At 38.4% G+C, this 13,751-nt stretch overlaps 2 protein-coding genes across 2 annotated transcripts; one reads left to right on the top strand and one right to left on the bottom strand.

Annotated features, from left to right (window-relative positions):
* Nucleotides 1-202: 202 nt before the first annotated feature.
* On the top strand, nucleotides 203-5,591 carry MRPS22 (mitochondrial ribosomal protein S22; the record flags this gene model as incomplete). The annotated part of the gene is made up of 7 exons (XM_010183563.1): nucleotides 203-357; nucleotides 829-993; nucleotides 2,203-2,346; nucleotides 2,835-2,918; nucleotides 3,857-4,002; nucleotides 5,100-5,208; nucleotides 5,431-5,591. Coding segments are annotated over 7 exons (893 nt in total), but the record flags the coding sequence as incomplete, so codon positions are not given.
* Nucleotides 5,592-6,136: 545 nt separating this feature from the next.
* On the bottom strand, nucleotides 6,137-13,652 carry COPB2 (coatomer protein complex, subunit beta 2 (beta prime); the record flags this gene model as incomplete). Its single annotated transcript, XM_010183562.1, has 15 exons — nucleotides 6,137-6,448; nucleotides 6,882-6,974; nucleotides 8,066-8,134; nucleotides 8,328-8,508; nucleotides 8,588-8,680; nucleotides 8,964-9,178; nucleotides 9,834-9,944; nucleotides 10,174-10,381; nucleotides 10,656-10,786; nucleotides 11,447-11,590; nucleotides 11,892-11,998; nucleotides 12,079-12,167; nucleotides 12,437-12,547; nucleotides 13,091-13,290; nucleotides 13,510-13,652. Coding segments are annotated over 15 exons (1,991 nt in total), but the record flags the coding sequence as incomplete, so codon positions are not given.
* Nucleotides 13,653-13,751: the final 99 nt, after the last annotated feature.

The raw sequence follows: 13,751 nt of genomic DNA, 5'->3' as shown, positions 1-13,751 counted from the left end.
GCCGGCCGTGCCTCATAGTCTTGCAAGCGACCCCTCAGCCGCCTGCGCCCTTTGTTGTGGGCGACTGCGCTTCTAGGGGGGCCAAGCTGGAGGGAAGCGGGACGGGGTGGGAACTGGCGAGGGCGGGAGGAGGTGGAGGCTTCGGCCGCGGGCAGAGGCGGGCTCCCCAAGCGGGCTGACAGCATGTGAAATCCTCCTGCAGAAGGAAAGGCCGCCAAGCCCGCCTTTGGGGATGAAGCGGATCAGAGCCTGCTCTACAAAATGACGGGGCTCAACCTGCAGAAGGTTTTTAGGCCGGTGAAGAAAGAGCTTAAACCACCCAAGTACAAGCTGATGACAGAAGCGCAGCTGGAAGAGGTAGGCTGCTCTGCTTCCATTTGAAATACGTTTTAGTTTTAGCAAAAAGCCTCTAACAGTCCATATTTCTGCTTTCTTTAATGCTGCTGTTGAAAACATTTTCGATTCTTTCCTTTGTTTCAGGTAATTTCTTAAATTAGTGTAAATCAGTTTCTTTGCTTTAAATGGTCTGCTCTGTTGGCCAAAAAGTAATTGCGTCTTATTAATAGATGGATGTATGTGCCTTGAAAGCTAACTGTTTATGCTTTGGGCAAAATTTAACATGGAGAAACACCTGAAGTAGACTTGGTGTTTGCAGTAGTAGATGTCGATCTTAGTCTTGGAATTTCTTCCAGAAATTTGCACAAGTTACAGTAGTAGTGTATGCTCCATGTATGATTAAATGAGTATCTCACTTCTTCTCAACTGCAGAAGGAAAGAAAAAATTATATCTAAATTTTTTATTTTAAACTGCTTCTTTTTTTTACTAAGGCCACAAGAAAAGCCATTGAGGAAGCTAAAGAAAGACTCATCATGCCCCCCGTTTTGAAGGAACGAGAGCCAATTGATGATGTCTTAGCAGAAGACAAATTCCTTGAAGGAACTGAAACTACAAAATACGTGTTTACAGATTTAACTTACTCCGTTCCTCATCGTGTAAGTAACAATGTATTTATTTAAGAGCTTTTAATTCTTAATTTCAAAAATAAGCTTTAGGTTTTAATGAAATGTAGTTATAGCAGCCTACAAAAAAAGGCTGAGGAGTTGTAAATTCAGCCTGGTACAAGGCAATGCAAAGACATGTATTTCCAAAAGTTTCCTTCTAACTGATAGCAATAAATTACATTCCAGTGACCAAAAGCAAGCGCACAGCATGGGGAGCTGTGGGACAGTTAATTATTGTGAAAGCAGATGCTTGTGTTTTGCCGGGAGTGCTTAATTCTTCCATATTCATAGAAGCTTCCTGTGGAATTGGATTGCTTGGTACTGTGCATAAACCAAAAGATGGAGCTGCTTCCCAGCTGCAAAAATCTGGTGGGAAGCCAAGTCAATGATAAATGAATTCACACGAAAGCTGCAGAAGAAATAGTTGTCAAATACAGTGGTGGAGTACAGCGATAAAGATGACAACTAGATTTCCTTGTACAATGAAACATCTAGGTTGTCTTAAGTACCAGGAATAAGAGGCTGGAAAAAAGCTTAACAAATAGTTATGACTTTAAGAAGTCTATGTGGTACAAACAGACATACAGTGATGATCCTGTGAGAAGAATCACTGAGACTTCCATCTGTTTCTCCATTCGAGAGCTCTCTCCAGGAATCAGCTGCTTATTCTTCTGCCTCCGTGAACTGAAAACTTTCTCATCTATTTTACTTTGTGCAGCCCTAAAGCAAATCTGGTTGTGAACCAATCTGAGTGTATTGTTCTGCTTGTATTTTTTGTTTTGTACTTGCTCTTACTTGATTCTAGCCCCGACCTCTGAAACAAAGATAAAGTACAAGACACTTCAGTTAATTTTGTATGCATTATTAAATGCATAAAATCAGGCCAGCAGCAACACTAACTCTTTTCTCTGGATATTATTTATGTTACCTGTCTAAAATTCAGAGCTGCAGCTTTTAGGGTAGGTGCATGCACAGGTATGTTGAACACTAAATTTAACATGCAAATATAGCACTTAATTAGCAAGTACCAAGGGAGAAATGATGAATTTAGCACATAGCAACAATCGAAAATAAGCTGGTATTCTTTGTGTGGGTTTAGGTGCAGGAGGACTTTGCCAAATAAGGATCATTTTTACCATGGCTCTGGCTATGAAGAGAGGAGACTTTGGTAGATAATGCTCTTTTTTACCTTCTTTTCAGGAGCGTTTCATTGTAGTTAGAGAACCCAATGGTGTATTACGCAAAGCAACCTGGGAAGAACGAGACAGAATGATACAGATTTTCTTCCCAAAAGAAGGGCGCAGAGTTATTCCTCCAGCGCTATTCAAGGATGAACACCTTGGGGTAAGATCTTCCGGGTTTTGAAAACTTAATTGTGATCTAATAGTTGAACTCTGCTATTTGGAGAGAGCAGCTGTGAATAAGCCAGTCTGCTTGGATGTTTTAAGCTGCTGTTTTGAACAGTTGCTTATCATTGTGACTTACTGAAAATACTTAAATGAACAAACTTATAATAGTTAAAATACTTACAATAAAGTGCCATGTTGGGACCAGGTAAATTCTTGGTAATGTGTAAATATTCTGTTATACCATAAATCTGTGTTTAGTTCTTATGTTTAATCTGAAAATGTGAACTGGTGCTTCAGAAACAAAAAAATCAAGAAACACTGTATTAATATCAAAGCAGTTACTGCACGTTTACCCATTTTTTGTATTGTGATGAGGGGTTACTCACTGTAAGGATTGCCCAGAACAGAAACGTTGTGGCTGCTGTTTTGAAGTTGGAATGGTGCAATACAAAATCTCTTCCTAAATTTGAACTGTTGTTTTAGGCTGTGTTTCAGCAAGACCGACACGAGGATATCCTTAACATGTGCATTGCTCAGTTTGAACCAGATTCACCTGACTATATCAGAGTGAGTTCACTTTTTATTTTTCTAATAAATAACAAAATTAGTGAAGAACTTCAGGGGTTGTTTTGTAAACCTGAGTATTACTGGGTGATCAAAGTTGTTCATATGTTTTCTTTCCCCCCCCCCCGACAGATAACGTGTTACCCTTGTGATCTTTTTTTTCTTGCAGAAAAGTAACACAGAATCCTAAGTAATTTTCAACAGTACAGAAAGAACTACAGCTGTGAAAAAAAGTCTTTATATTAATATTTTTTGTATCAAATCAAAATTGGTAACACCCATAAGTGGCCACAAACAGAGTTGTGCTACTGGAGTCACTAACCACAATGTTAGGGTTTGAAAGGATGATGTAGCTAACTGATGAAGTGCATTTGAGAGCAGTGTACACAAAATCAAATCATATTTTTGACAAAGACCAGGTACAAAACCACACTTCCAGATGAAATACTTAAATTTAAGAACTGGTGAATGTATTAATCTACACTTGTCTTTAAAATGTTTTACTTCTATTTAAGCTGTCACAATTCCTTGAATCATTGAGAACATAACCTCTGAACCTGCGTTTCACTGCTTTCAAGTTCTGATCTGTTCTTTAAGGAGAAAAAAGCACAAAGAGGTGAAATTTTACTTTGAAGAAAAAGTACTTGAAAAATTGCCCAGCAGAAGTTATGTACCTCCCTCTCCAAACTAGCAGTACATAGCAGGTATCTAGCTTCCTCCTGACATAAGAATGTCTGTTCCTAAATACCAAGAACTGGTTTATAGCAGGGTTACCCTCAATTGTAACATGTCAAAAGCTTTAAGGGAGCAGCATTCAGCCTGTGGCTTACTCCTGCTGTTTAGGGAGGTCTGAAAATGGGTTAAAAACTGTGAATTACGGGTAAAGGAAAGGAAGTATTGTTGAGCTCTGGTTGTGTTACTGAAACCTTTTTTGTGTATAGGTTCATCATCGGACATACGATGACATTGAGAAGCACGCCAAATACGATCTGCTGCGTTCAACAAGGCACTTTGGAGGAATGGTGTGGTATCTGGTGAACAGAAAGAAAACAGATGGCTTACTAATAGATATGATCAACAGAGACCTGTAAGTGGTGTTTGTCAGCTATTAATTCTGTTTATCTCAACAAACAGAAAACAAGTTCCATTGTCTGGAAATAAAACCCAGTGTCTCTGCAAGATGTACAAAGGTTTCCATTTGCAGGAAATTTTAGGCTCCATAGATGCTGAATGGAAGCACCAACAACAGTCCATGAAGTGGTAGGATATTAAACTACATCTTTGCTAGAATTAATCTTTTATAGTAGTTGGGTTTTTATTTGTTTCTGCTGTAATTGTCAGTACATTTCCAGCTCTGGGCATTACTGATTTTGAAGTCTAAGTTTTATGCTACTGAGCTCAGTTTTGACTTAAGATTGACATGCTCTGGCCTGTAGAGCTATTCATAAGTAGCTTAGGAACAGGTAGATGAACTTTCACTTTAAATGGATGTATTTCCTTAAGATATGGTGCTAAACTCATTCATAACTCCCTAAAGCAAATAATATTAACTGTTCAAAATGTCACTAGAGCTAGGAGAAGCTTGTGAAATGAATTGCAGTGATGGTACCGTTCATTTTCTGTTGTCAAAGTTAGCAACTTTTAACAGGTGGTCACATCTTTTAAATCAGAGGATCTGAAGAAATACAGCAAATTTCCTTTTTCAGTTTTGGAATCCAATTAAAGGGAAAATCAAAATACTTGGACAACTTAAGTTACCCAAGTCTGGAGTCTTTACCTGTCACCCACCCACTTCTGGCTTATGCTGGGTGTCACAGTGTAAAACATGCTAGTTACTGTACTGTTAGGAAGCTTCTCTTTGGCACAGCTGTTCTACTAAGTACTTGTTACTGAGTAATTGTGTTTTACAGAGATTTACTACTGCTGAACAGGCTTAACCTGCAGCATGGATAAACTTATGTACCTTGCCTAAGGCACCTTGGTGTTCATGTGCTTCTGCTCTGTTATCTCATGTGCAATAGATGATGGGATGCCTGTTTAGCTGTACATTGTAATTAACTGCATACTTAGCAAAAGTAGTTGTTTATGGAAGCCTGCAGTGTGCAAAGTACACCACAAAGTACACTTTCCTCTAAAAAGTGTTAAATGAAAGCAATTGCTACAACTGAGCCTTTATTTGTTTAGGCTGGATGACGCCACAAGTTTAATCACACTGTATCACATGCTTCATCCTGAATGTCAGTCAGCAAAAGCAGCTCAAGAAGGGAAACTGCAAGGAGCTGATCTGATCAAGGTATGCGTTTTTACTTCAATGCTACTTAACTACAGAAGAGAAAGCTTTTAAACAGCAGATATTGAACTAACTGTTGAACATGCCAGGTTGGTTTTTTTATTTTTAAAACTATAGCTGCACCAGGATTTCAGTTGTAGCTGGCTGATCTACCAGTGGTATGATGTCTCAATATGTAACTGCACTCTTAACTGCACATTAATTTCTGTCCTCTCATGTTTGCAGGTATTTGTGAAAACTGAATCACAGAAAGAAGGCTACATACAACTGGCTCTCCAGGCTTATGAAGAAGCAATGGCTTCTACAGCTTCATGAAATAAACCTTAATCAAAACTTTTAAGTCTGTTTAGAAACACTCTCTGTACAGGATACCACAATAAATACTTCTGACAACTGACTGTTCTAGGATTTCTTTACTAAGATGTGTAAGAATCACTACAGCAGATGCTTTCAGAAGTTCTATAAATAAACTTAGAGAAGCCATCACCACTTGTTTTGAGGTGCCAACATAGCCCAAGTTTAATTCCTTTACTGTTGCATCTCGAATCTAAAGAATTGTCTGCAAGTAACTTTACTTCTTGGAGTAAATACAGGGGCCTGGACAGCTTCATTTAGGAGAGTGGGTAACATCTGTCTTTTAACAGAGATTCTGTTCTGTTACATCTTTTAGCTAAAACTAGTGTCTGAAAGAGCAGCTGAGCTACTCGTTGTTAACAGATAAAAGCTAACAGCACAGTGAAAAAGTAACTGTACACCTAAGTGTACACGCTAAGAAAAGTCAGGTTAAAATACTAATGCTTGGCTGCTATGCTCCCATCTGTTACAAATACTTGCAACACAATATAGAAGCTGGGTTAAGAGTACTAGAATTACTAGTAAATGGAGGACTGAGGAACAGTATGTTGAAAAGGGTTTATTGAGATGCTTGATAAAGGAAAACATCATTAGTATGTACTGGAACAGGCCTACATCCTGAATTTCAACATACTGGAAGCTGATGTTTTATGCAGTTTCTGGGTCAACCCTTCTTCCTACACGTACATGGTTCACTTGCAGTATATAAAAAACAAATTAACTTGGAGCACATAGTCCACAGAACTTCATTCTTTTGTTTGAAGTAATTGATTTGGTCATCTAAAAAGTAAGTTCACTCATCTAAGATCTCTTCATCCAGATTGATATCTGTGGTATCAATATCCTCCAGATCCAAGTTATCTAAGTCATCTTCCAAGTCCAGCAGTGTCTAGGAAAAAACAGGACAAGATTATGGGGATACAAGGATGGTTATAACATGTTCAGCAGCTTACACAGTATGATTCTGTGTGATGGATGTGCACATTCTGCCAAACACCTAACTGAGGCACTCAGGTGGAAGAAATGTTAAAATAAGCTGTAGAGAAGAGCCACCTTCTTGGTTAAAAAGCATCTCAGAGTTGCAACTTTTTACCATGTTCTGACCAACTGTGTTTGGACTTCACACTTTGTTCCTTGTAAATCCACAAGGCTGAAGAATCTAGGAAGGGATCCCTCTACCCTGTACTGGTCCTAAGCTGTCTAGGTCTATTAATATAGAAAGTGACACTTTCCAATAGCTTGGTTTGATCACATTAGTTGGCGTCTTCAACATAAAATGAGTTTAGTGCTTGTACTTCCCTTCATAAAATATATTTCAGTACCTTTTGGTCTCTTGTTGGAAGCTGATCAGAATTCTGCAAAACTGTCTTCATCACTTCTGGTTTAAGAGATGGAATGGGTTCTTCAGCCTTCTTCTAATGAAAAAGATTAAGATCTTCTAAATTTAAATTCTTTCAACAAAAGCAAGTAAACAGTAGTAGACCTATAACCCCCTTTTCCAGTGGTTCTCTTTCAAAGTTTCCCTCAGTAATTCTTGAGCCACACCTTCACAGCCAGTAAGTTTTCTAGTCCTCACTGCACTGGAGACTACCATTTCACATCCAGTTTATTTAAAGCAGACCACTTAAGTGATGGAACTGATACAGTGAAAACAACCTTTAGAAAGTATCAGTTAATACTTAAGTGCTGTTAGAAAGTGATTTTCAGCAGGAAAGAGATCAGGTTACTTGAAAGTGTCACTGAAGTTTTAGAAAAGGCAGTAAATCTTAGTTCTGTTGATGGGCTTTGTGTTCCTCAGTTTCCACTGCGGTTTTTACAAGTTCATAGCCTCAAAGAGCTGTGCCAGTGATCTTCAAGAAACTCTAACATTCTGATTTTCATGTTCCAGTTTAAAGTGTATTTGACATAAGCAAAAACCAGTTGTCATCTTCCGTTTAAGCTCTGAAAACAATTAAGTGTTCATTTCAATGTATATTCTTACACCTTATATTGAAGTCATGTGTCTTCTACATAATACTTGGACAACCGAGCAAAATCTGTTTGAGTTATTTCAAATATTAACTAGAACATATTTTCAAATAATTGAGCAGGATTCCTAGTTATAGAATACTCTTATTCTGTAACCATGCACACTAGCAAAGAATATGAAGTATTTTTAATTGCTGTAATAGGCAAGAGTTTCCAGGTTCCAACTACTGAGCTTTTAGAAGACCACCAGTGTTTGTATGTGCAAATGAATTGTTTTTTCTGCAGGATGATTTCAATGGTAAGACTCTAGAGTCACTCGCACTAACAGAAGATGACAAGAAGTAATTGCACAGTCAGGAAGTCATTAGTAGTTACAGAAGTGGATTAAGAACATGGAACTCTGCTGCAGAGCTTACAGTCAAGCCAGTAAGAGCAATAACTTGTCCATTAAAGGTGAAGTATTCTCCAGGGTAGATGTTACCATTCAATAGCAAAGTTGCTTCTTCCCTTAAATTCATCATGGAATAGTAACACTGACCTGAGATGCCATTACTCCAGAAGGCTCAAATCCTTTTGCTTCTTCAAGTAAGTTTCTTTCTTCATTTGGCTAAAAATAAAAAAGGGGGCAAACAAAAAATAAAGACCCAAACAAAAAAAAACCAGACAAAACCCAAAAACCACCACCAAAACATAAGTTCATGGAACGTTTAGGTGGTTGCACTGACTTGCTTAAAGCTGATTTCACACAGCTCAAAATGTTTTTCTTCTGGAGACAATAAGAACTCTCACGTCCTACTTACAGTGACAAGGGGGTATTCCCTGGCTGGCCGCAAGTCAGCAAGGCTTTGTTTCACGTACTCTTCAGCCACAAAAGCTTCCTTTAATCCAGGGAAAAGATTTTCATATTCTGTAGGATCAGCAAGGGACTCAGCAGCTTTTTGATTGACTTTAGAGAGATTCTCCCGCCACAGTTTCACAACCCTGGAGACGCAAACCATATCTGTCATATACAGTGAAATCCAACAACACTATTCACGCTCTGCATATCCTTTGAAGTTACCTTGAAACTTGACTTGGCAAGTACGTCCGTGCGAGAAAAGCAGCTTCTGGGAGACGCCCGGTTTTAATCAGAAGTTCCAAACACGAATCAAGCCTGAAAGATTTTCAAGTGTGATTTTAACCAGTAAATTTAATAAAGACAAGTGTTTGCATCGTCTGATTAGCTGTTTATTCTACTACATTAGTTTAAAGTACTTTCAGATTTTAAAAGTAGCAGCCATCATAAAATAGAATCAGTTTTTCTGAAAAGGCGCACGCCACAATCTTTCTCCGTGAGGTTTTAACTTAACTATAGTTTAACCATTTAAAGAATCCTGAGGTTCTTGGCACTTGAGAAAGCCGAACAGAACCATCCGAATCTGCTGCTTGCTACTTACTTTCCTTGCAGGAAGTAGCTCATAAATGCGACATTGTTCTTGCCATCTTTCTCTGCTCCTTCAGCTAACTTATTCACCATGTTAGCATTTCCTGAAGCTGTAGCCAGGAGCAGGAGTCCTCCGTAGTCTTGTGCATGGTGGAGACACTCCTGGGCCAAGCCAAACTGGCATTTACTAATGGCAAGCTCAGCAAGTTGCTTCCATTTCTGTTCCGACTAATTGCACAAAAAGAGAGGGGGAAAGAAAAACAAGAAAAATAACCCTCACGTTTCTGAACGGCATTTAAAGATATGCAGAGCATTCAATATCAAAATGCAAGTTGACTTGACTTTGGAAACTTAAACAGTAACAAACTCTTGAAGCTCCCAAGTTAACCTACCAAATGTAAGAAAGGCATTTGTAACTAAGTTAACATTCCTTATCATTAACTTTGTTATTTTACAACTGGAACTGTTAAATCAATTCTCTGAAAAACGGCTGTGGGACAAATCACCGCCTGTCAGTTTTCCTAGTGCAGCAGTTTAAGTTTGCCAAGGCTGGAACAAAGGCCTAGGGGCTTCAGTCCTGTCTTTCCTCCTCTCCTTGTCCATTATTGGTGATTCAGGCTTGGTTCTTGGCTCAAGTATTGTATTATATTCTCCAGGAGTTCCTGTAGCTTTCTTAGAGGAAAGCATTATTCTGTCCTCATCCCACAGCTTACAATCCTTTGAATTACAGGTAGAAGAGCTTCATCAAAGAAGCTGGAGGCATTTACCTAGTGTTCAGGGAGCTCTGCTGCATCCCCACATACCATTATCTTTTCTTACACGGCCTCTTAAATTCAGGCTAATACACAGAATTAGTAGGAAACATCAGAAATTATACTTTTACCTCTGCTTCCACTGCAAGCTGATACGCTATTTTTAATTCTCCAAGCTGAAGTGCAAGTTCAAAACGATGCTCTGGATCTGTAGATACTGCAAGGGCTTGTTGTTTGAAGCCCTAAAATAAAAATCTGAAAGTAAGACTGTTTTGTCAGGTCAAACAGCATCTTAGATGTTCTAACAAAAGCCCTCTAAGTGGAAGGTTACATTATTCTCAAATAAATATGAACAATTAACAAGAGTTTATGCTTACAGATAACATGACTATGTTTTGTTTAGCAAACTCTATTAGAAATGTGGATAAATTGATCTATTAGTTGCTGATAACCAAGAAGTAGTTTTCTTGCCTGTTTTTCAAGAAAATGTGCAACTCTGGTTCTCTGTTCTTTGGGAATTGTGGGAAGAACTTTGTCAGCCATACCGAAATCTCTTCTCATCACAGCAGTTTGATATTCAAGCACGGAGACCAGCAAAGAGTAGCTAACAATGTTTAGCTCTTTATCACCCAAATAAAGGCGGTTGTCCTTAGGGATGTACCCCAAAAGATACATTGTTCTGAAACAAAACAAAACATTCATCTTGAATAGATCTGCTACCAGATAACCTATAAAAAATCCAGAGGTTCTTACAGTAGCAACAGTGCACATATGAAAAGCTGCACTTTTACTGATGTACCCTTTCACATAACACTGTTCATTACCTCAAAGATCACATTACTGCCTCAGAACATACATTACCATGTGTAACAAAAAGCAGTAACATGGGGCAAGCAGGTGACAAGGTTCACCTTGTCCTCAGCACTTGCTTATAACCCGACACAGCAACTTACCTGTCTAAATGGGCAATAGTGACAATTTCTCCTCCAACGTAGTAGTTGAGTCTGTTCACAGAACTGGTGTAAATAAAGCAGTCACCTACCCACAGGCCTGTTTTCACAATCTCCTGAATCTCACCGAGAACCTGCAAGTTAAGATTCATTTAATTAGATGTATAAAAAAGTACTTTAGATTTAAAACTATTACTATTTTCCAAATTCAATGTAGCATTCTATACTTAAGGAAATAGTTGGGGAAGTTGCAAAAATAAATTCAGATACAGAAGTATGTAAATAATGCTTTTAATTTCACAAAAATGCCATAACACATGAAATCTCTACCTTAATTCTTAACTAATCCAATTACAAGTCTAGTAAACAAGCACTAAACTATGTGTTAAGCAACTTTCCTTCTGAAATCTGTGTGTGACATTTCACAGCATGAGGTTTTTTCACTTCTCCAACTTCAATAACATTTCAGAACTTGAAAACGGCAAAAAAAGTTTAAGCTACGTAAACACACTACACAACAGTGTGTTTTAAAAATAATCTCTGTAACTGTGAGAACAGTAAGCAGAAAGAAGAGAAATGCAGACACCAAGGTCTGTCATGCTGGGATTCAAAACAGGGATACTCTCCCAGAGAGCTCAAATAAAACAGTGCTCCTCAGACAGATGTGTGTGTGGTGCTCAGTGTTCTGGGAACTACCATTTAATAGGACCACATTAAGGACTAGATTTGCTATACTCTGGGAAGACTTGCTTCCATGATCTCCAATCCCATTCCTTTTTTTAAACAGAAGGTACCTCAAAAGCATCTTCAATTCCATCTTCAGTGACACCTTCATGTGTTTCTTGGGCTGCTGCAACTTTTTCTGATAGGTATTTCAGAATGAAGAAGGACTCTTCTGTAGCAATGCAGACAAGCTCACCCGAGTCAGACCAGAAAATCTGTATCATCAGAATCAATAATGACACTGTTTTAGAGACCCTGGGTTAAGAAAGGGTGATGTATAAATTAAGGTTAAAACATACTAACTCTAACAGAAGCTTTAGGATCTGAGAAGCCAACACATAGAGGGCTTTTTTTCCCCTTCTACTACATAAAGTAGTAACTTCCTAGCTTATCTCAGTTATGATTGACAGCTTGGCTTCATTCAAGAAAATCAGAAGTCTATTAAAATAAATAATAAATAATATAATAAAATCAGTAAACATAGGTAAATATCTTCAGTTCAATCTACAAACTTACGTGTTTGGGCTGAATTTCAATTCTGCGAATCAATTCTGTGTTTTCCCAGTCATAGAATGCCAAACCATTAACAGATCTGACCCCCAACAGGAAACCACCATAGATACCTGCAAGAAAATAAAGGTGGAATAAACCCATACTGTGCAAAAGAGGCACAAACATACCTACTTTAAAAGTAAATTCTTACCTTCTGCTCCAAAATCAGGTTTGAATGACTTCTTCTCCTTGAAGTTTTTAAATATCTTTACAACACTGTTGCTCTCCCTGATTGCATATCTAAGTAGGGATTACATTGTAAAAAAAAGAAAACCAAACAATTATTTAGCTTCCAAAATAGCATATTACTGAAGTCATACGCTGCTATAAATCAACTACATTTGACTGATCTTCAAAAATTAGTAGACTGCTACAAATGGAAAATTTTAAAAGCAGGACAGTTCATTATCCACGCAGGTTTCAGTCTCCAGGCCAGTTTACTGCTTGTACAGCCTGAAAACTAGTAGCAGTAAGTTTAAGTTAATACAGAAAGTATCTGCAACACTTACTCTGAAGAATCATGTGCCCATACGAACTCCTGTGCAGAACCAAAGCTCTTGTTTCTCAAAGCCATCGCCGTGTAGATGATGTATTCGCCATCACCACACACTACTACAAACCTAAAGCAGGAGGAAGATGCATTTACCCAATACCTGTATTCAGTTCAACAGGCATCATAAAGCTGACAAATTAACTTGAAAGCTAAAGACCACTAGCCCAATATAATCACTGCAAATGCAGAGAGAGTAAAAGAGCTTCCTGCATTCAAGAACTGTCACAGAACTCTATTTTTGTCTGCGTCATGTTGTTAGCTACTTGCTAATCCTCTCTTCCTTCTGGTCTCCACTAGGCAGCCCTTGTATACCTCTACCTGTTCTTTTAATTTAGCTTATCTGTTAACAAAAAACATTAAGAGAATGTGGTTTGCTGCCATTACCTTATACTTTTGTTTGTATACTTCTACCTACAGTGCCCAACTTCTGTTTAAGCTGTGAGCTCTTACAGGTGAAGCTTATTTCTTACTCTGGTTTTACAGCACCTGGCTCTGAGGACACCTTTTCTCCACCAGCAACACACACAACTGATTTTTTTTTTCTTCATTCAAAAAGTTTTCCAGGAGAAATAAAAAAAATAGTTAAGTATTTTGTTCTAAAATCTACTACCTGCCATTAGGGTTGTGCTGAATTGTCTGAGGATAGATTTCACAGCTCCCCATATCCTTTACAGCCAGCGGCAATCTTTCTCCATCTTTGATTTCAGCATCTCCCATAGCTTTTAAGTTAGCCTGTTGGACTTCTGAATGTTTAGCCCAAATTATTTTTCCATTTGCATCCATGGACATAGCAGGTTCTTCACGACCAAGCTGGGAAGCATAGCATAAGAATATAGTAATTGGAGAAAATACATTCTTTATTTTCTTTTCAGTTGAACATACCTAGCAAAATACTCTGCATCTGTCTATAAATGCCAATTAAAACACCAAGTTCAGTATTTTACATACTATCACAGAATCAGACATCAGTTGCTCTGTACACAGGACAGCGATGAATCACCATTTCTCACTTCAAGTCATTAACTGTACCTTAACGATAATGCTGCCTTCGTCATATCCCAAAGCCACGTTATTGGATCCTCTTAAACTGGCCACACACCACACTCTCTCCATACCGTAGTTGAGGGTACTTTCCAGGCGGTAAGTGCTTGAATGCCAAATGCGCACAGTTCCTAGAGGAGAAAGAAATACACGCCTCTTATCTCTTCTCTTAAGGCAAGGGCAGGTGTGTAGCCACACCATAAGAGGAGTTCTCCCATAAGTTCTTCCCC

The sequence above is a fragment of the Mesitornis unicolor genome, unplaced genomic scaffold (assembly GCF_000695765.1).
Source record: "Mesitornis unicolor isolate BGI_N332 unplaced genomic scaffold, ASM69576v1 scaffold3754, whole genome shotgun sequence".
NCBI lineage: Eukaryota > Metazoa > Chordata > Aves > Mesitornithiformes > Mesitornithidae > Mesitornis > Mesitornis unicolor.
The sequence above is the reverse complement of the archived record's forward strand: the minus strand, read 5'-3'. Positions and strand labels throughout refer to the sequence as shown.